The following is a 21,530-nucleotide window of genomic DNA, read 5'->3' on the forward strand; positions in this document are numbered from 1 at the left end:
TTAGACTGGCAATTCCCCCCTCTACAAGCTGAATCCACAGACTTGCAGACAGAAATTCTTACGGTAGAGCATAACCAAGCGTAAGGCTAGGATTTAGCTATTCCCCCGGAAAAGGCACAGATACCAAACAGGTTCTTCTTTAAAAATTTGTTTTAAAAGAATAACAGAAAACATGTTGAAACAACAGGCACTTCTTATGGAACTTACAAGCAAGGAAAATAAAAACGTTGCATAGTCTAACTAACTTACATACTCACAAAGACAAACACAGATAGGATAGTCAAAGTCCTTTCAGGCATCCGAGTATTGATGGTGTTTGAAGATTTCCATTTCAAAAGGCGAAACGACGGCTATTAGGTGGAGCATCACAGCCGGGCATCTTTGCGGATTGCATTGAGCGATGGCAAAGAGCAACTTCTCTAACAATTCCTTGATCTTTTATTTACAATTCTTACTTGGCGTTGTAACTCTCAAGCCAATCATAAGTCCTAATTGATTTTTAAACTCACCAATGACAGGCTTGCTAGTCAATTTATCTCCCCCTTTGCAGCTGGGTCAATTTAGTATTCAAACCCAAATGAAGGAATTTCCTCCCTTACGTGGAAATTAACCAGATCCCCGTTCCCAAGCACTTCAAGGACAGATAACATCGTTGGAGGGGGATGTTCACACCCTAAGACCCAGGTGTCAGGTCTTTCATTAAATCAAGGCTTCCTTTACTCCAATAAACCTTTCACGCCAAGGAGCCAGCTAGTCTAGGGTTTAAAGATACACAACTCCTTTCCCAGGGTCCTTGTGGCTGATGAAGTTCTCACAAGGCTTTGCTCTTTTTACTTGACCAAGGAATGATTTCTGAGCAGTACAAACTTTACTACAGATGGAAAGAAAATAAAGTCCTGACCAGAGAAGAATGGCAGATGAAGTTGATGGATTATGCCCAAATGGCAAAAATGACCAGAAGAATTTGAAATCAGGAACAGTAAACTTTAATAATGACTGGGGAAAATTTACAAACTATATTAAAAACCATTGTAAAAAGCTAAAATTGTTTCTAGGATTGGAATAAACTTGTAGTTTAATGGTGAACTTTGGGCATAATAGAGATGTAAAAGATTTGGATTATTATAAAAGATGCAGGAAGAAATGATTTACAATAGGACCAACAAAGGGGAGGAGGGAAGATATCTGATATGAAAAACCACACACAAACACACACTTTCCACACCGTACAATATACTGGTTTTTCCATTGTGTGAGTTTGTTGGTGTATCTAACAATATCATTGCAACTATAGGTCTTTTCACACTCAATACATTGGAATGGTCTTCACCTTGTATGAGTCTGTTGATGCGATGAAAGCTTATCTTTACGACTGAAGGTCTTTCCACACTCCATACATTTAAATGGTTTCTCCCCTGTGTGAGTTCGTTGGTGTAATCTAAGCTTATTGCTTCTTCTGAAGGTCTTACCACATTCTATACATTTATATGGTTTTTCTCCTGTGTGGATTCGATGGTGAATATTAAGTGTTGAACCCATACTGAAAGTCTTTCCACACTCCATACATTTATATGGTTTTTCTCCTGAATGTGTTTGTTGATGCAAAGCAAGTTGTGAGCCGCGACTGAAACTCCTTCCACACTCCGTACATTTATATGATTTTTCTCCTATATGAATTTGTTTATGTTTTTCAAGGCCTCTCTTTTCATGGAAACACTTTCCACACTCCATGCATTTATATGGTCTTTCCCCTGTGTGTGTTCGTTGATGTAACTTAAGGTATGCATTCTGGGTATAGCTGTTTCCACACACAATACATTTAAACAGCTTTTCTCCTGTGTGAGTCTGTTGATGTCTTCTTAAATGTTGCCTATCAGTGAAGCTCTTTCCACACTGTATACATGCAAATGGTTTTTCTCCTGTGTGAATTCGTTGGTGTCTTCTAAGGGCATTATTCCGTCCAAAGCTCTTTCCACACTCTATACATTTAAATGGCTTTTCCCCTGTGTGAGTTACTTGATGACTTTGAAGGGTACTGTTTTGAATGAAGCTCTTACCACACTCCATACATTTATATGGCCTTCCCCCTCTGTGAGTTACCACATGTTTTCTGAGGTATCCCCTATTAGTGAAGTTCTTTCCACACTCCATACATTTAAATGGCTTTTCTCCTGTGTGAGTTTGTTGGTGTCTTTGAAGGGCACTCTTTTGCCCGAAGCTGTTTCCACACTCCAAACATTGATAGGGTTTCTCCCCTGTGTGAGTTCGTTGATGACTTTTAAGGGTGCCCTTTTGCCTGAAGCTGTCTCCACACTCCAAACATTGATAGGGTTTCTCCCCTGTGTGAGTTCGTTGATGACTTTGAAGGGTACCCTTTTGCCTGAAGCTGTCTCCACACTCCAAACATTGATAGGGTTTCTCCCCTGTGTGAGTTCGTTGGTGACTTTGAAGGGCACCCTTTTTACGGAAGCTATTTCCACACTCCAAACATTTATAGGGTTTCTCCCCTGTGTGAGTTCGTTGATGACTTTGAAGGGCACCTGTTTGCCTGAAGCTGTTTCCACACTCCAAACATTTATAGGGTTTCTCCCCTGTGTGAGTTCGTTGATGTACCTTTAGGTTTCTACTATCATTGAAGCTCTTTCCACACTCCATGCATTTAAATGGTTTTCCCCCTTTGTGAGTTCGTTTGTGAATTCTAAGCTTTTCTCTATGACTTAAGCTCTCCATACATTCATATCGTTTTCCCCTTGTGTGAGTTTGTAGATGATTTCTAAGTTTTCCAGTATCCATAAAGCTCCTTGCACATTCCAACAGTTTCGTTGTTATTACCGGTGAAATTACAGGTGGTCCTGCAGAGTTCTGTCTGTCATCTCCACCTGCTTCAGAGTGAGGAGAAAGAAATTCCTATTAGGGTTTCAAGGATAAGGAGGAAGGAACTTAACATACACAAAGCTCAGTCAGCACTTCCTCTTACTTAAACATCTCCTAGATTCTCCCTTATCAGCTTTACCTTACAATCTAAACTGGTAAATCACATGCCATTATTATCTATTGATGCTGATGAAGTATATCTCATTACTAATTTGCTGCATCCCCTTCATGGATCACTGCCTTGCCGTGGCGAAGGGCCTTGAATAACTCAGAGTAGCTATGAGCTATGCCGTGCAGGGCCACCCAAGATGGACAGGTCATAGTGGAGAGTTTTGACCAAACGTGATTGTCAGGGGTTTAGGTGCAGAAGCACGGGCAAGGGAGGAAACAGAGAGCGAAGGGGAGGAGACAGAGGAAAGGATGAGTGATGACGACGACCCGAGATCTCCCAGTCTTTCCAGTGAATCAGAGGATTCACAGAAAGGAGCACCAGTGGCCAGGGCAAGGGGGGAATCTAGAGAGGCACCCCAGGAAGATAGAGCCAGAGGAGACTCAGGGGGGAGCAGCTGGAAATCGGGACCAGCGTCACCGCCAGGAAGCAGGGAAGAGGAAAGGAGCCAGGGGGGAAGCGCTGGCAGCTCACCACAGGAGGGAGGGCAGGAGTCAGGAGTGGCCACACCTCCATCGGGGAGCGAAGAAACGGTAAAGAGGAAAGTGGAAGGTTGGGCGCGCGCGCCAAGTTCAAATGCAGAGGAAGGCGGCGCAGTGAGCAGCCCCGAAAGGGAACCATGTCCTAAAGCCCGGCGCAAGGAGGCAGAAGGGTCCGGGTCAGCGTCAGAAGAATCCCGGAAGGAAGAAGCCCCGGGGGGTAGAGGGACCCAGAGGAGGACAGTCAGGAGGAAAAGGTGGAGCAAGGCTAGGATATTAAGTTGGTGCGCACGGGGCGGAGACTCAGACGGAGCCTCGCCGATCTAGCTAGTAGACGTAGAGTTGCAGACAGCAGCGTGAGAATGGAAACTGTAATTCAATAAAGACTTTTACTTAATGACCGCTGGCTAGCGTGATCCTCTGTGAGCTAGGATCTTGAAGCAGCTCTGACAGTAGGCTCCGTCTCCACATTGTGGGCATCTGCAGCCTCGAGGAGGGGAGAGAAACAGGCGCCCACTAGCGAGCTCACGAACGGCAGGAGACATGACGGCTGAGCAGCAGATAGAGGACCTCAGAAAAGCAGTGGCACAACTGAACGCCGAGGTTCTCGCATCCAGGAAGAGAGAGGACGAGGCAGCTGCCGCCTGCAGGGATCTCCAGGTCAGGTTAGACGTACTGGCAAAGCAAACACCCCGGCAGGAGGGAATTGGGTTGGCGAGACGGACAGGCGGACTGCTCTCTCACTTCGATGGGAACCTGCAACAGTATCCCAACTTTAGAGCCGACGTACTGTGCGCACTGCAACTGTTGCATAAAGACTTTAGAGATGAACAGGAGAGAGTGGGGTTCATCATGTCCCATCTGCATGGGGAGGCGAAAGCATGGTTGCGCAATTTATGGAGAGATAACGATCCGGCGCTCCAGAATGCGGATGCCTTTATTAAAGCGATGGATGGGTGTTTCTTATCAAGTATTGACATTGATCTTGCACGGAAGGAGGTGCATGGGCTGAGACAAGGGAGGGCCAGCGTCAGACAGTATCATGCCCGCTTTTTCGCCTTGGTCAGCGCCCTGGAATGGGACAGAGATTCGGCTCCTGTAAGAGACCTCTTTTGGGAGGGACTGCACAACTCGATTAAAGATGAGATAGCGAGGGGGGAGAGACCCCGAACCACCCAGGAGGTCGTTCAGAGGGCACTGGCTGTGGGGGTGAGGCTGGAAGGACGTCCGTGGAGCAAGGACGAAGGACGTGGAGGGCGCGAACCAGCCGGGGGCCCCTCCTTCTTTCCCAGAGAAGCAGCACGGGCGCAATCCACGCCTCCGCCAGGAGGAGGAGCCGAACCTATGGAGGTTGGAGGTGCAAGGGCTCAGTCAGCAACCAGAGCCCTAGCACCGGCAGCAGTGAAGGCGAAGCCTCCTAGAGGGACCAGGAAGTGTTACGTCTGTGAGCAGCCAGGGCATATGGCGAAAGAGTGTCCCCAGAGGCCCCACAAGCTTACTGCAGCCTCAGCAATGGTGACTGCAGCAACGCAGCAGGGAGGACCACAGCAGGGAAACGACGATGTCTGGCTGGAGGAAGAGGCACTGGGGCCCAGCCAGACGTGTTAGTGACGCAGTCCCCAGAGATTTTACAGCCAGTGAACCCCCTCCCGCCCAAACCAGTAGTGAGGCTCACAGCATCTCTCCAGCTGCCCACTGGAATCACCATGGACGTGCCAATCACCATCGACTCCGGCAGCAACGCGGACTTTATAGGGCAGGAATTTGTCGACAGGCACGCTGTGCAGTTGATGCCGGCCACACTGCCCCTGCAGGTTGTCACTGTGGATGGCAGGGAGCTGCTAGGGGGGCAAGTGGTGAAGCAGACGCCACCAATGGTGATGCGACTTGGAAATCACAGGGAAGTCATCAGCTTCAACGTCACTCAACTGTCTGACACGCCCATTGTATTGGGCATGAGTTGGCTGGACAAGCACAGCCCAACGATGGCTTGGTTCCAGAGGCAGCTGGTTTTCGGCTCTTCCTTTTGTGCTGAACACTGCATCGTACCCAGGCAGGAAGAAGAGGAAGAGGAGTCACAGCTGCTGCTAGGCACGCTGCAAGCGATTCCCCACAAGTACGCAGAATTTCTGGAAGTTTTCTGCGAGAAGGAGGCGGACAGGCTACCCCCTCACAGACCATATGACTGCAAAATTGACCTGCTGCCGGGGGCGGCGCTGCCTAAAGGGAAGCTGTATTCCATGTCTGAGGACGAACTGCAGGAACTCAAAGACTTCATCGATCATAATTTGGAGCACGGTTTCATCCGAGAGTCTAAGGCAGCGGGGGGCAGTCCTGTATTCTTTGTTAAGAAGCGAGACACGCCCCAAAAAAGACTCGTAGTGGATTACAGGATTTTGAACAGTGTGACCAAGCCGTCGGACTTCCCCATGCCCCGCATCGACGACCTCCTGGCGAAGGTACGGAAGGGAAAGGTGTTCACCAAGTTGGACCTGCGGGGGGCGTACAACCTCATTCGCATGCGGGAGGGTGATGAGTGGAAGACAGCCATGTTCACGCCACTGGGTACCTACGAATACAGAGTTATGCCTTTTGGACTGCAAAATGGCGCTCACGTTTTTCAAGCATTTATGCATCACGTGTTGGCGGGACTTCTCTACAAGACGTGCGTCTGTTTCTTGGATGACATCCTGATCTTTTCGGAGTCGCAGCAAGAACATGACAAGCACGTCAAGGAAGTGCTGGGCAGGCTAAAGCAACACAGGCTCTACGCCAAGCTGGAGAAGTGCCAATTTGACGTGCCGGAGGTGGATTTTCTGGGCTACAAGCTGTCTGACAAGGGGCTCGCCATGGACAGCGCCAAGGTTCGAGCAGTGTTGGATTGGAAGAGCCCACGCAACCGGAAGGAGGTCCAACGGTTTGTCGGCTTTGCGAACTTCTATCGCAAGTTTATCAAGGGCTTCGCGATGCAGACGGCGGCCATCACTGACACCCTTAGCTCCAAGAAGAAGAAGTTCATCTGGACAGAGCAGGCGGAGCAGTCCTTTCAGGCCCTCAAGCGTCTCTTCGCGTCGGAAGAGCAGCTGCTTCATGTCAACCCCAGCATGCCGATGAGGGTGGAGACAGACGCTTCGGACAGAGCAGTGGGGGCGGTCCTGCTGCAGAAGGACCAGCAGGGCGTGTGGCGGCCGGGAGCGTTTTACTCCAGGAAGCTCAGCAAGTCCGAGCAGAACTACACCATATGGGACAGGGAGTTGCTGGCCATTCATGCAGCGTTCAAGGCGTGGAGGCACTTTCTGATCGGCGCCAAGCACACGGTGCAGGTTTGCACGGACCACAAGAATCTGGAACACTGGCGCACGGCACAGTTCCTGAACCAGAGGCAGATACGTTGGGCTGAGTTCTTTGCGGACTTCGACTTCCGAATAGAGTATGTCCCGGGGGACACCAACATCATGGCAGACGCTCTCTCCCGCAAGCCACAGTATCTGGAGGACGCAACACCAGCGGCCGCCATGCACATCTTTGCACCGACAGTGTGGGCGTGCGCCGCGGCGACCGTGGACCTAGAGGCGGTGCGGCGAGCGTTGCAGGGGGACTCCTTCGCACAAACGAAGATGGCAGAGGTGCGAGGGGGCAAGGCAGCGGCCGACGGTTTCCAGCTACGAGATGGATTGCTCATCCGTAAAGGGGCCATCTACGTGCCGGGTGACGAACTTCGAGCCAAGGTGCTACAGCAGCTGCACGACGCACCCACGGCCGGGCACTTTGGCAAGGAGAAGACGGTGGAATTAGTAGCCAGGGATTTCTGGTGGCCTGGAATGAGAGGGGAGGTCGCAGACTACGTGGCGAGGTGTGACACTTGCCAGAGGGCAAAGACGGTGCACAAACCGCCGGCTGGACTGTTGGAGCCGCTGCAAACTCCGGTCGAACCTTGGGAAAGGGTGGCTCTGGACTTTGTCACGGATCTGCCCAGCTCAAGGGGCAAGACGGCAGTGTTGGTGGTGGTGGACCTGTTCTCCAAGATGGCGCATTTCATTCCGTGTGCTAAGGTGGCCACGGCAGAGCAAACCGCCAAACTGTTCATAGACCACGTGTTCAAGGTTCACGGTCTGCCACGGTCTATTCTGTCCGACCGCGGGCGGCAGTTCATCTCGAACTTCTGGCAGAAGCTGATGGGCTTCCTAAACGTCAAGATCAATCTGGCGTCGGCGAGACACCCGCAGACCAACGGGCAAGCGGAGCGAGCCAATGCCATCATGCAGCAGTACCTGAGATGTTATGCGAACCAACAGCCTGCGACGTGGGTGGATTACCTGCCGCTTGCAGAGTTTGCCTACAACAACACGAAGCACGTATACACGGGCGTCACGCCGTTCTTCGCCAACAACGGGCGGCACCCTAGAACCTTCCCGGGACTGGAATGCAGGGGAGAAGGGGAGCCGCAGTCAGCAGATGCGTTCGCGTCGGAGCTGCAGGAAGTCCACGATCAGCTGCGGCGCCACCTGGAGCTGGCTAAACACGCATACAAGGTACAAGCGGACAAACACAGAAGGGTTGGCGAAGAGCTCCACGTGGGAGACTGGGTCTGGTTAGCAGCCCACGCAGTGCCGGCCAGGTCGTTGGCCAAGAAGAAACTAGGGCATAAACAACTGGGGCCCTACCAAGTCGAAGAGCAGGTCAACCCGGTGGCTTTCAGGCTGGCGCTTCCGGAGGGTTCCAGAATGCATCCGGTGTTCCACAGATCGGTGCTCACTCCCTACAAGGCACCGCACAGGTTCCAGGAACCCGGAACGGCGCCGAGTCCGCTCAGAGAAGGAACGGGGCACGCGGGAGTGGCACAGGAGGAGCGCATCAACGAAGTCACGGAGATTTTGGACTCCAGATGGGGGGAAGAGGGAGTAGAATACTTTCTCGCCAGGGAGGGCACCCCGGCCAGTGCTAACAGCTGGGTGCCGGGCTACGCTTTAGACGAACCTCTGCTCAAAGACGAGTTTCATGCCCTCTTCCCACATAGACCTATGCCAGCGGACTTTTTCGACGACTGGCTTTTCACGCCCACGCTTTCGGACAGCACGTTCAGGGGGTTCGACTCGGACGAGGAACCGACACGAGACGTCCGTTCCCCGGAGGGGTCACCCTCGGGATCTGTCTCAGAACCCTCGTATTGGTGGGACGATAGGCCGGAGGAGCAGTTCCGCAGGAAGTGGCTGGACTGTTCCGGCCGAGCAACGCCGCCTGGAGGAAGTGCGGGAGAGACGGACATGGACATTTTCGGGGACGACCCTGGTTTCGAGCACGGCGGCACAGAGATGGAAGAGGAGGTGACTGTCGTCAACGAGAGCAGGGAGGAAGACCCGGAAGAGTTCCGATGGAGGCCTGCCACGGGAAGCGACCGATATCCGACGTTCGTCCCTTTGCAACAGCAGCCCCCAGCTCCAGCACCGGAAGGAGGGGAGGGGGGACTGGGGGGCTTCGAGGGGGGGATGGATGTCAGGGGTTTAGGTGCAGAAGCACGGGCAAGGGAGGAAACAGAGAGCGAAGGGGAGGAGACAGAGGAAAGGATGAGTGATGACGACGACCCGAGATCTCCCAGTCTTTCCAGTGAATCAGAGGATTCACAGAAAGGAGCACCAGTGGCCAGGGCAAGGGGGGAATCTAGAGAGGCACCCCAGGAAGATAGAGCCAGAGGAGACTCAGGGGGGAGCAGCTGGAAATCGGGACCAGCGTCACCGCCAGGAAGCAGGGAAGAGGAAAGGAGCCAGGGGGGAAGCGCTGGCAGCTCACCACAGGAGGGAGGGCAGGAGTCAGGAGTGGCCACACCTCCATCGGGGAGCGAAGAAACGGTAAAGAGGAAAGTGGAAGGTTGGGCGCGCGCGCCAAGTTCAAATGCAGAGGAAGGCGGCGCAGTGAGCAGCCCCGAAAGGGAACCAGGTCCTAAAGCCCGGCGCAAGGAGGCAGAAGGGTCCGGGTCAGCGTCAGAAGAATCCCGGAAGGAAGAAGCCCCGGGGGGTAGAGGGACCCAGAGGAGGACAGTCAGGAGGAAAAGGTGGAGCAAGGCTAGGATATTAAGTTGGTGCGCACGGGGCGGAGACTCAGACGGAGCCTCGCCGATCTAGCTAGTAGACGTAGAGTTGCAGACAGCAGCGTGAGAATGGAAACTGTAATTCAATAAAGACTTTTACTTAATGACCGCTGGCTAGCGTGATCCTCTGTGAGCTAGGATCTTGAAGCAGCTCTGACAGTGATCCACCTGGAGCAGGAACTGGCAAGCTACTCCAGTATCCCTTCCAAGAAAACTCCATGGACAAAGACAACAGGCATATAAAAGTTATGACGCTGGAAGATGAGCCCCTCAGGTCGGAAGGTGTCCAACATGCTACTGAGGAAGAGCGGAGGACAAGTACAAGTAGATTCAGAGCTGATGAAGCGGCTGGGCCAAAGCTAAAAGGTCACTCAGTTGCGGATATGCCTGGAAGCGAAAGGAAAGTCCAATGCTGTAAAGAAAAATATTGCATAAGAACCTGGAATGTAAGAACCATGAACCTTGGTAAGTTGGATGTGGTCAAAAATGAGATGGCGAGAATAAATATTGACATCCTGGGCATCAGTGAACTAAAATGGACGGGAATGGGCGAATTCAGTTCAGATGACCATCATATCTACTACTGTGGGCAAGAAAAGAACATTTCGTACAAAGATTACCATAATAAAGAACAAAAGTGGTAAGGACCTAACAGAAGCAGAAGACCTCAAGAAGAGGTGGCAAGAATACACAGAGGAACTATAGCAGAAAGATATGGATGGCTCGTACACGCCAGGTAGTGTGGTTGCTGACCTTGAGCCAGACATCCTGGAGAGTGAAGTCAAATCGGCCTTAGAAAGCACTGCAAATAACAAGGCCAGTGGAAGTGATGGTATTCCAGCTGAACTGTTTAAAATTTTAAAAGATGATGCTGTTAATTTTGAAAACAAATTTTGAAAACTCAGCAGCGGCCAGAGGATTGGAGAAGATCAGTCTACATCCCAATCCCAAAAAAGGGCAGTGCCAAAGAATGCTCCAACTACCGCACAATTGCACTCATTTCACACGCTAGCAAGGTTATACTTAAAATTCTACAAGGCAGGCTCAAGCAGTATGTGGACCGAGAACTCCCAGAAGTGCAAGCTGGATTTAGAAGAGGCAGAGGAACCAGAGACCAAATTGCAAACATGCGCTGGATTATGGAGAAAGCTAGAGAGTTCCAGAAAGACATCTACTTCTGCTTTATTGACTATGCAAAAGCCTTTGACTGTGTCGACCACAGCAAATTATGGCAAGTTCTTAAAGAAATGGGAGTGCCTGATCACCTCATCTGTCTCCTGAGAAATCTCTATGTGGGACAAGAAGCTACAGTTAGAACTGGATATGGGACAACTGATTGGTTCAAAATTGGGAAAGGAGTACGACAAGGCTGTATATTGTCTCCCTGCTTATTTAACTTATATGCAGAATTCATCATGCAAAAAGCTGGGCTAGATGAATCCCTAGCCGGAATTAAGATTGCTGGAAGAAATATCAATAACCTCAGATATGCAGATGACACAACCTTGATGGCAGAAAGTGAGGAGGAATTAAAGAACCTTTTAATGAGGGTGAAAGAGGAGAGCGCAAAATATGGTCTGAAGCTGAACATCAAAAAAACGAAGATCATGGCCACTGGGCCCATCACCTCCTGGCAAATAGAAGGGGAAGAAATGGAGGCAGTGAGAGATTTTACTTTCTTGGGCTCCATGATCACTGCAGATGGTGACAGCAGCCACGAAATTAAAAGATTCCTGCTTCTTAGGAGAAAAGCGATGACAAACCTAGACAACATCTTAAAAAGCAGAGACATCACCTTGCCAACAAAGATCCGTATAGTTAAAGCCATGGTTTTCCCAGGAGTGATGTATGGAAGTGAGAGCTGGATCATAAAGAAGGCTGATTGCCGAAGAATCGATGCTTTTGAATTCTGGTGCTGGAGGCGACTCTTGAGAGTCCCATGGACTGCAAGAAGATCAAACCTAATCATTCTGAAGGAAATCAGCCCTGAGTGCTCACTGGAAGGACAGATTGTGAAGCTGAGGCTCCAATACTTTGGCCACCTCATGAGAAAAGACTCCGTGGAAAAGACTCTGGTGTTGGGAAACATGGAGGGCACAAGGAGAAGGGGACAACAGAGGACGAGATGGTTGGACAGTGTTCTCGAAGGTACCAGCATGAGTTTGACCAAACTGTGGGAGGCAGTGGAAGACAGGAGTGCCTGGCATGCTCTGGTCCATGGGGTCATGACGAGTTGGACTAAACAACTAAACAACAACAACAATTTGCTGCATTGTGTAATCAGCTCTGTGATCTTCAGATGAGTATATAAACAGGGGTGTAGGAAGGGGGGCAGGTCTCCCCCAGTGCCATCATGGGGGGGGGGCGGGGTCACAAATTATCAAGGAAAAATTACTGCCCTACTAGGGAGGTTCATGGCGTTTCTGTGCGCTGCTCTGGTTCACCAGAAGCGGCTTAGTCATGCTGGCCACATGACCCGGAAGCTGTACACTGGCTCCCTCGGCCAATAAAGCAAGATGAGCGCTGCAACCCCAGAGTTGATCGCGACTGGACCTAATGGTCAGGGGTCCCTTTCCCTTTACCTAGGGAGGTTCATAAAAAACTTTTTTTTTGAAAATGCCTGCTATAAAGATTTTATCTTACTACACTAGGGATTATATAGCTATATCTGAAAATTTATGCATATCTTGACCCTCCTCCACGAAAACAGCTGTTTACTTGGCAGTTTTCCAATGTCATGAAGGCTGAAATTTCAATTCAGTGGAGCAGGTAAACCACTTTAAGCTATGGTTTTCCCAGTACTGATGTATGGAAGTGAGAGCTGGACCATAATGAAGGCTGATCGCCGAAGAATTGATGCTTTTGAATTATGGTGCTGGAGGAGACTCGTGAGAGTCCCATGGACTGCAAACCTATCCATTCTGAAGGAAATCAGCTCACCGGAAGGACAGATCCTGAAGCTGAGGCTCCAAGACTTTGGCCACCTCATGAGAAGAGAAGACTCCCTGGAAAAGACCCTGATGTTGGGAAAGATGGAGGGCACAAGGAGAAGGGGACGACAGAGGACGAGATGGTTGGACAGTGTTCTCGAAGCTACCAACATGAGTTTGACCAAACTGCGGGAGGCAGTGGAGGACAGGAGTGCCTGGCGTGCTCTGGTCCATGGGGTCACGAAGAGTCGGACACAACTAAACGATTAAACAACAACAAACCACTTTGCATTTTCCTTTTAAAATAAATAAATAAATAAATAAATAAATAAATAAATAAATAAATAAATATATAAATAAAACAACACTAGCCAAAACACAATCCATCCTGTAGATTTAAGTATCTGTCCACAGTCGCCTACTTGTTATCGGAGGCCCCGAATCCACATTCCTTTGTAAGAAAATATGAAACAAAGTCAAACCATTTTTGCTGGCACCCCCCCCAAAAAAACCACCAGTGTGTGTGTGGGGTGTGTGTGTGACAAGAAATTTGCCGCACTGGGTACCACCTGACCTTCCTACGCTTCTGTATATAAATTAAATAACTGAATATAATAACTTTCTGGGGAAAAACAATAGTGGTAGAAATGCTTGAAATATACATTATAAATAGTTACTGGATTTGTCACCATCAATGAATCCTGCTGTACAAAAAACTTGTAAAACCTGAATTCCACTTTCTTCTTCCTGTTAGGAACCTCCTGCCTTTTCTCTCCTCTCCCACTTTTCATATTGCCAGGGAGGTTCCCCACTTCCAACATCCATCCATCCATCCATCCATCCATCCATCCATCCATCCATCCATCCATGTCCTCTTCTCCCCTCCCCTCGAACTCACCAGATCTCTCTGAGGGTCCTGGGAGAAAAGACCCAGAGGTTGTGGGGAGGGATGCAGGAGACAGTCGGACCAGGTCAACCGTCCACCTTCCTCCTTCCATCCTCAATAGGATTGCAGGATCAGGCTCTTGAATCCTTCCTGAGGCACTCAGAAGCCTAAAGAAGAAGCGGATTCCTGGGAGACCGAAGCAAATGGAAACTCAGAGCCCCTGCAGGGATTTTCCTTTCAGGGGGGAAGCCCCCTCCCCATCTGTGCTTCTCCCACCCGCAGCTTCCATGGTAGAAGAGGGGTACCTTCCTCCCGAAACCCACCTTGCAAGGAAAGTAGAGCCATGTCTGAAAGAGGATCTTCTTCACAACAGTATTAAAAACTTTCCTTTCTGGACCACCTTTTCTCCCTGCCACTCTCTGGCGTTGCAGGCTCCTTCCATTTTTCCTTCTGCTTCCCCCCTCAGTCCCCCCCCCCAGCTTACAGGAAGGGCCTGCAGCTCAGGGGCAGAGCATCTTCTTGTAGGCAGAATGTCCCGGGTTCAATCCTCAAAGGTTGCCTGAAACAGACTCCATCCCTCTGGAACCCCAGAGAACCACTGCTGCCAATCCTGACCCAGGGGGTGTTTCTCAGCATCAGACCAAAGCTTCTCCTCTTCCCAGTTTTAAAGCCTTCCCTCCTTCACTTCCCCACAGACTCTGCCCCCCCCCCCTGAACTCCACAGTGGTTACTTCTCAGTAGAACTGCAAAGAGCTGCGCTGCAGATTCCTCCGGCCAGATTTGCAGCCTCTGCAACTGCCGCATTTGGGGGGGGGGGGAGAAACACCCAGAAGAGTTGTTGTGCCCATTAGACCTGGCTCCCCGGACAAGGCCTTGTTTCTGCTACTAAAGAGTTAACAACAACAACAACAACAACAACAACAACAACAACAACAACAACAACAACAACAATTTGAACTTCACGCATTGCGTGTCATTTTTTGCTGGCTGGCTCTCTGACAAATTCTATGAATCCATGAATCCATCTTCTAGGGAGGGAAACGGGGGTGGGGGTGGGAACAGGGCTCCCCCCCTCCCGCTTTATGGATGCCTCTTAAAGGAGACTGCTGAGCGGGAAGGAAATGTCAAGGTAGCGCCGCAGCCTCTCCGGCTTTTTCCCCACCAGCGCTGAAGACGCACACAGTCCCCCCCCCCCAAAAAAAACCCCGTGTCTCTGCCCCCTGCCAATGCTGTGCTTCCCTCCCCCAGGGATGCCTCCGTTCCTCCCTCAGCCCCCCCCCAACTTCCTCTGCCCTCCTCCCTGAATCTCCCCTGCGCCCAAATACCGCCCCCCCCCTTGGCACGGCTCACCCCTCGCCCTGCGCCGCGCGCCCTACCTCTCCAAAGCGCACCGTCTGGAGGGACCACCCAAGACGAGTAGGGGAGAGGGAAGTGATGGAAGGGGGTGGGTCTCTATCCAGCGCTCTCGTTCTCTCGCTTCCTTTAACCCTTACATGGACTCCCAATGTCAGTCTCTCCGGCAAATGTGACTCACCGAAGGGGTGGGGGTGGGGGTGGGGACCGGGCTATGCGGCGGCGGCACTTCGGGTTCTTTTTGGAAAGCGCTCGCCCCTAGAGCTACGATCGCAAAGCAGCCCCTACCGGTGTTTGGATAGAAACAGGACGTGACGTCTCAAGGAAAATAAAGGTTTTTTGGGTTTGTTTCATCAGAGCTGAACACATACACACATACTCTCTCTCCTCTCTCTCTCTGTCTCTCACACACACACAGCAACCATGCGCTACAGCCTGAACTACAATAAGCGCTAGTACACTAGTGGGACCACAAGTGAGATGTGCATCCCAGTCCTATACAATTCTATGTGCAAATGCTCCAATTAAGCCTTTAACTTTTTGAACTTTGAATTAGAAACAAATCTCATTGCAAGCATCTGGGTTCACTTCTCAGACAATGCTGTTTTTGTTAAGTTGTGGGTGAACATATCAGATGACACAGTGATTCTTCAAACAGCTCTTGTTTATTCACAGGCCAGAACAGAACTGAACTGAAGGGTTCAGCCAGCCTGCTTATATAGAGCTCCACTACAACGCAACAGTAACAATTTTCTGTAACTATCCAATCACTGAACATCACTTTCAATTCCTTATTTGCATATGTGGACCTGAGTGAAAACTATCTACAGTATCCCCCTGCTGGCCCAGGGTGAGAACTTCAGTACATAACAGTTTATTATTATTATTATTATTATTATTATTATTATTATTATTATCATCATCATCATCATCATCATCATTATTATACTACCCTATACCTGAAGGTCTCCAGGGGGTTCACAGAAAAGATCACAACATATATAATCAAAATAAAACCAGCAACCCAATAGCACCCTCCAGAAAAGAGCCACATTTTTAAAGGGTATAGGATGCAGACCAGGACATTCATCCATCAACCTTTGAGGGATGATTTAGAGAGGATTGGGTCCAGCATCACTTTCCCTGCATGTGTGTGCCAGAGCTACACCTCAACCTTCCTCGGGGTTGAAGGTACACACAACAGGCAATAAACACTCACGGGCACCATAAAGATTCAGTTAAGTGTAGACATTGCCCTGACAGGCATAAAAGCTTATTGGTAGCAAATATGCACAGACATTCACCAATGCTATCCATGGTCAAGGCATGCTTAGAGCCCAACAAGAGTCCAAGACTCTCTCTCTGCTTCTCTCAGCGCAAGGCGCAAGCAAGAGACTCACAACAACTTACAGCAAGTTACCCAGAACCGTTGTTACACACTGCGCATGCCCAAAGAACAGTTCCTGCAGAAAAAGTCCTTGCATAGATAAAACAATTTCAGCCTTCTGTTGCTTCTTGAAACTTCTTCTCTGTTTCTAGAAGAAATGATTCCCTTTTACACAGAGAGAATATCCAACATGTACAACTGCACCCAAACTGTAAATGTCAGAGGTTTCCAGGCTGGAGAGCAAAAGGAGCTCGTAGAGAAGGGGGAGGAGGGTGGGGTGTCAGTGGACAATCGCCCTCCCCCATCTTTATACTGCAGTGAATTGGAATAGCGAAAGAGGAGGCGGATGGGCAGAGAACAAAGAAGTAAAAATGCATTGTGGGTAATTCAGGGGTAAATGTGTATTATGTACTGGCTCAATGGGAAAACTCAACTCAGTCAAGCTAGCAAAGATTTACCATTTGCCTGATAATAAGTGTTGGAAATGCAAAGAAACTGAAGGTACTTTCTACCACCTTTGGTGGACGTGCCCAAAGATTAAGGTCTTCTGGGAGATGATATATAATGAAAAAAATACTTAAATGTACCTTCCCTAAGAAACCAGAGGCCTTTCTCTTGGGCATTGTCGGCCAATTGGTGTTAAAGAAAGATAGAACTTTCTTTATGTATGCTACGACAGCAGCAAGAATACTTATCGCAAAGTATTGGAAGACACAAGATCTACCCACCTTGGAAGAATGGCAGATGAAAGTGATGGACTACATGACACTGGCTGAGATGACTGTCAGAATCCGTGATCAGGGGAAAGAGACGGCGGAAGAGGAATGGAAGAAATTTAAAATTTACCTTAAGAACTATTATAAAATTGATGAATGCTAAAATGTCGAGGTGTTGAGAAAGAAAAGGGGATTACAGTGACATAAGATTAAGTTGAAGAAACGACTAAGAGGACATATATTTGATAAAAATATTTAGAAGCTGCTGAAATAATTTTGGAAATTGGGATGCAGAGAGGGGAGGTATGGGGGAGTCCGAGAAGGGAGGGATATGAAAAAAGGTTATGAAGTTATACATGTTTGTATGTCTTTTATTTGTTTGTATTGTTTAAAAAATGTTGTAAAACCAATAAAAAATTTATTTAAAAAAAACAATGGGAAAACTCAATTCATTTAGGACCCAGGGAAGTGAGGTTTAAGGGGAGGGGTGAGTGAGCCCACCATAAAGAGGTCTGCAGGGCCTTCCGAAGAGTGTCAGAGAACCATCTCAATCACAAGGCCTACCCACCCCAAAGAGGGATGGAGGCCAGACAAGACAAAGGGGTGTATGTGACCCTTCCTTTGCACTGTGATGAAGTAAATGTGAAAAACTATATTTGAGTGACAGGGGCATGCCTGGGTGAGACCACACCTTTTCTGTGACATATTTATGATGTCTTTTGTCAGCTTCGCCTTTGAGCCAGTGCCACCAACTGGGCTCAACCTCTTCAGCCCCGACTGGGCCAGGCGAGCTGGAAAGCACTTCCAGAGACCTTTACGCAGGAAGCAGGTCTAAGTGCTGTGGACTCACAACTCAGAGCTGTGAGCACCAAACTCACTTCCAGTAGTCAGCGGAGCACAGCAGAGCATGAACCACGCGAACGACAGCTCTGAAGTATAACTTTTTTTGTTCTCTACAGCTACTGTACAAACTAACTACAGACTAAATGGAGACTGATACGGAAGGGGGGGCATGTCTTCTTCACCTCCTTCTTCGCTACAATATATCCATTTATTTCCAATTGTCATTGTCAAAAGGGACTAAAATCTATAAAATTCATAGAAAATCAACGTGCCAATTTGCTCAATTTCTCTAGGACCCCATGACACCTCCCCTGTCCTCCATAATCCCTCAAGCAAGGTGTCAAGACCCTAATCTGGTCAAATCGCTCTGCCAAGCCCTTCCTCCGGGAGATGCCAGGTGACAGACTATGCATACATGGAGCATTGTCTTCTCAGGATGTGCTTATCTGCGCATATCTCCAGCTCTGCATATTCCCCCCTCCCTCCTCCATATCTCCAGTTCTCTGCATATTCCCCTCTCCCTCCTCCATATGTTAATCCGGTGTAACCCAACCTCTTCCTAATGTATTCATGATGTAATCTGTGTAACCCAACCTCTCCTTAATGTATTCATGATGTAACTGGGATGTATTTTGCACTGTATTCTGGGATATGGAGGGAAATTTCAAAAGTTCATGTCACCCCTCTCTCGCTGTTCAATCTCGCCTTGAACCTGTTGCGCAATCAGGGGCGCCGACTTATAAAAAATATTGGGGGGGCCCATGCTGGTCAAGGAAGGCTCCCCCCTCCAAAGCAGACCCGATCCAGGTGGCTCCATAAAGCTCCTGGAGAGAGGCGGGGTGGGGGGGCGCGGAGAGACAATGCCAAAACTCAGGGGGCTCCTTGAGCCAATTGCCAGAGATGAGCCCCGCAGGGGGAGGCAGGGTCCTCTATAGCCCACCCCAGCTGCCCTTCTTGTATCTACAGCCAGTTTGGCAGGGGGCGGTGGAAGGGTCTGGAAGGAGCGGGGACCACCGCGGAGCACACATACCGGGAGCTGGAGAGGCGAGGCCCAGCCGAGAAGGGGCCAGCCCGGAAGGCGCAGCTTCACAGCCGAAGCTGTCCTCGGCTTGGGGAGCCGGAGAAGCTGTCGGGTCAGGGCCCTGGCGCAGGCCTAGCTGCTCCCGCGACGCCTCTTTGCTCCCGGGATCGGGGCCGCCAGCTCAGCGCTGGAGCCGAGGGAGCCCCCAGGCAGGCCTGCGAGCAAAGGCAGAGCCGCCGGGCGGTGGCCGCTTCTGCAAGGCGGCCGGAGAAGCGGGGACCCCCTCCCCGCGTCCCCCCACTCGCTCCCCCCTCTGAAACTTTGTTAACACTTCCACGCTGAGCCTCTGACAATAGGGGCGGGCCGAGGGCACGACGCGGCTGGGCCCTCTGGACTCGCGCCCCCCCCAGATGCTGCGCCCGGTGCGGCAAAGCATAATATAACTAATAATTTTCTTAAATTATTGGGGGGCAGAGGCCCCCCAAACGAATTTTTGAGGGGGCTCGGGCCCCCTCAGGCCCCATGGAGTCGGCGCCTATGTGCGCAATAAACTTGGATCTTCTGTAGTTTGCTCCTGCGTCCGGCTGAGCTCATTTTCTTCCACAGGGACCCACGGACTTAGTCCGACGAGCTGGGTGGCAGAGTAACCCCGCACCCAGATTTTTCCGTAACAAGACACTGGACTGCACTGAGTGTTACAGCTGCATGAGCAGCGACCTTATCTATACATAGATAACACTCAGACTCCCCCTTTGAAGTCAGGCTGGAGCAGAATAAGTAATGAGCAAAATCCACCCCCTCCTTTCTGAAACATCAGCAGATTCTTGCAATGGGAGGGGGAAATATCCTCAGTCTTGATGATGCTTCTGGAAATGTATTATGGAAAACTTTGGAAAACTTTGAAATACTGATGTAACCATTGTTTGGAGCTTTTATCTGCTTCTTCTGTGTGGTAGTTTGAAGTCTTGTTGGAACAATAAAGATCAGGCCTACTACAGTAGCTGCTGTTTTGCTTCTATCTCTTGAATCCTTCCTGAGGCGCTTAGAAGCCTAAAGAAGATGCGGTTTCCTGGAAGAAAGAAGCAAAGGGAGACTCAGAGCCCCTGCAGGAATTTTCCTTTCAGAGGGGAAGCCCTCTCCCCATGTGTGCTTCTCCCACCCGCAGCTTCCATGGTAGAAGAGGGGTACCTTCCTCCCGAACCCCACCTTGCAAGGAAAGTGGAGTCATGCTTGAAAGAGGATCTTCTTCATAACAGTATAAAAAGCATTCCTTTCCTTTTCTGTCCACTTTCCCCCCCTGTCATCCTCTGGCATTGTAGGATCCCTCCATTTCTCCTGCTTCCCACTCCAACCCCCCAGCCCCATAGAGGAAGGGGCTGTAGCTTAGACAGAGCAACTGCCTGCATGCAGACGGTCTGAGGTAATCAGCAGAGGGTCTGTCTCAATATAATGCATCCTTGTTTGTTTGGAGCTGGTGTTGAAGAATTTATAACAATTTACTGCCAAACGTTCTCCTCTTCTCAGTTTTGAAGTCTTCCCTCCTTCACCTCCCAGCCACCCCTTTGTTACGGTATAATCTGGGTGCGAGGCTGCTCTGCCACCCAGCTCGTCGGACTAAGTCCGTGGGTCCCTGCGGAGGAAAATGAGCTCAGCCGGAGACAGGAGCAAACTGCAGAAGATCCAAGTTTATTGCGCAACAGGTTCAAGGCGAGGTTGAACCCCGAGAAAGGGGTGACATGAACTTTTGAAATTTCCCTCCATATCCCAGAATACAGTGCAAAATACATCATAGTTAGATCATGAATACATTAAGGGGAGGTTGGGTTACACAGATTACATCACGAATACATTAGGAAGAGGTTGGGTTACACCGGATTAACATTTGGAGGAGGGAGGGGGGAATATGCAGAGCTGGAGATATGCGCAGATAAGCACATCCTGAGTACCGGTGATGAGAAGACAATGGTCCATGTATGCATAGTCTGCCATCTGGCATTGCCCGGAGGAAAGGCTTGGCAGAGTGATTTGACAGGATTAGACTCTTCCTGAGAGTACGTGACACTTCGCTTGAGGGATTATGGAAGACAGGGGAGGTGTCATGGAGTCCTGGAGAGACTGAGCCGATTGGCACCAGAAGCAAGAAAATCGGAGTTGTGGTTGGTTTTATGCGAATTTCTAAAGATTTTAGTCCATTTTATATTGATAATTGAGATCGGAAACAAAATAGATACATTCTAGCGAGGTCTGACACTTTTATGGGTTCACAAGTTTCGATTCCATTGTTCTCCCAGCGGGGAGCCGTCAGCAGCTTGTCAAGAGGTTAAATGAGGCGTGCAGGAGCTCGCTGAGCTAGCTCTGCAAAGACGAATGCATGGTTCTGATTGGGTAGAACGCACCCATTCAAGAGATACAAAATGTCTGTATACACGGTCTTCTAATGGAAACAATACTGCGGGTATAATGAAAGGGAGACATAAGGCGGTTTGGGCTTATTTTTGCCCGGTCTATTTATTCTAGCGAATGGACGTAGGGAAAGGAGAAAGGCACTTTTATTTATGGGGTTCAGAGTTAAGTGTGGTGCTTGTGTAACAGTGTGGGGGCTGAGGGGCCCATATGGGGCTGGGTGCCCTAGAAGTCATCACCTCAGACCCTCTGGTGACCGGCGGAAGGGGTGAAGAAGACATGCCCCCCCTTGTTCCGTATCACCTTCCTTCCTTCCTTCCTTCCTTCCTTCCTTCCTTCCTTCCTTCCTTCCTTCCTTCCTTCCTTCCTTCCTTCCTTCCTTCC

The 21,530-nt window shown here is 49.8% G+C and overlaps 1 protein-coding gene across 1 annotated transcript; it reads right to left on the minus strand.

Moving 5' to 3' along the window:
* Positions 1-963: 963 nt before the first annotated feature.
* LOC308580707 (uncharacterized protein) lies at positions 964-14,793 on the minus strand. The gene is made up of 3 exons (XM_081182764.1): positions 14,774-14,793; positions 13,436-13,609; positions 964-2,882 (listed from the first exon to the last, which is right to left on the minus strand). Exons 2-3 carry the CDS (start codon positions 13,533-13,535, stop codon positions 1,327-1,329), a joined length of 1,656 nt encoding a protein of 551 aa, XP_081038890.1. The 5' UTR covers positions 13,536-13,609; positions 14,774-14,793; the 3' UTR covers positions 964-1,326.
* Positions 14,794-21,530: the final 6,737 nt, after the last annotated feature.

Source organism: Podarcis bocagei (genome assembly GCF_964188305.1).
Source record: "Podarcis bocagei genome assembly, chromosome: 2".
Classification (NCBI taxonomy): Eukaryota; Metazoa; Chordata; class Lepidosauria; order Squamata; family Lacertidae; genus Podarcis; species Podarcis bocagei.

Bases quoted from the DNA above. Each gene is read 5' to 3' on its own strand.
- LOC308580707 (XM_081182764.1), bottom strand. From the start codon at position 13,535: ATGGAAGGAGGAAGGTGGACGGTTGACCTGGTCCGACTGTCTCCTGCA. The intron at 2,883-13,435 runs GTGAGTTCGAGG...CTCACTCTGAAG, and splicing joins AGGACCCTCAGAGAGATCTG to CAGGTGGAGATGACAGACAG.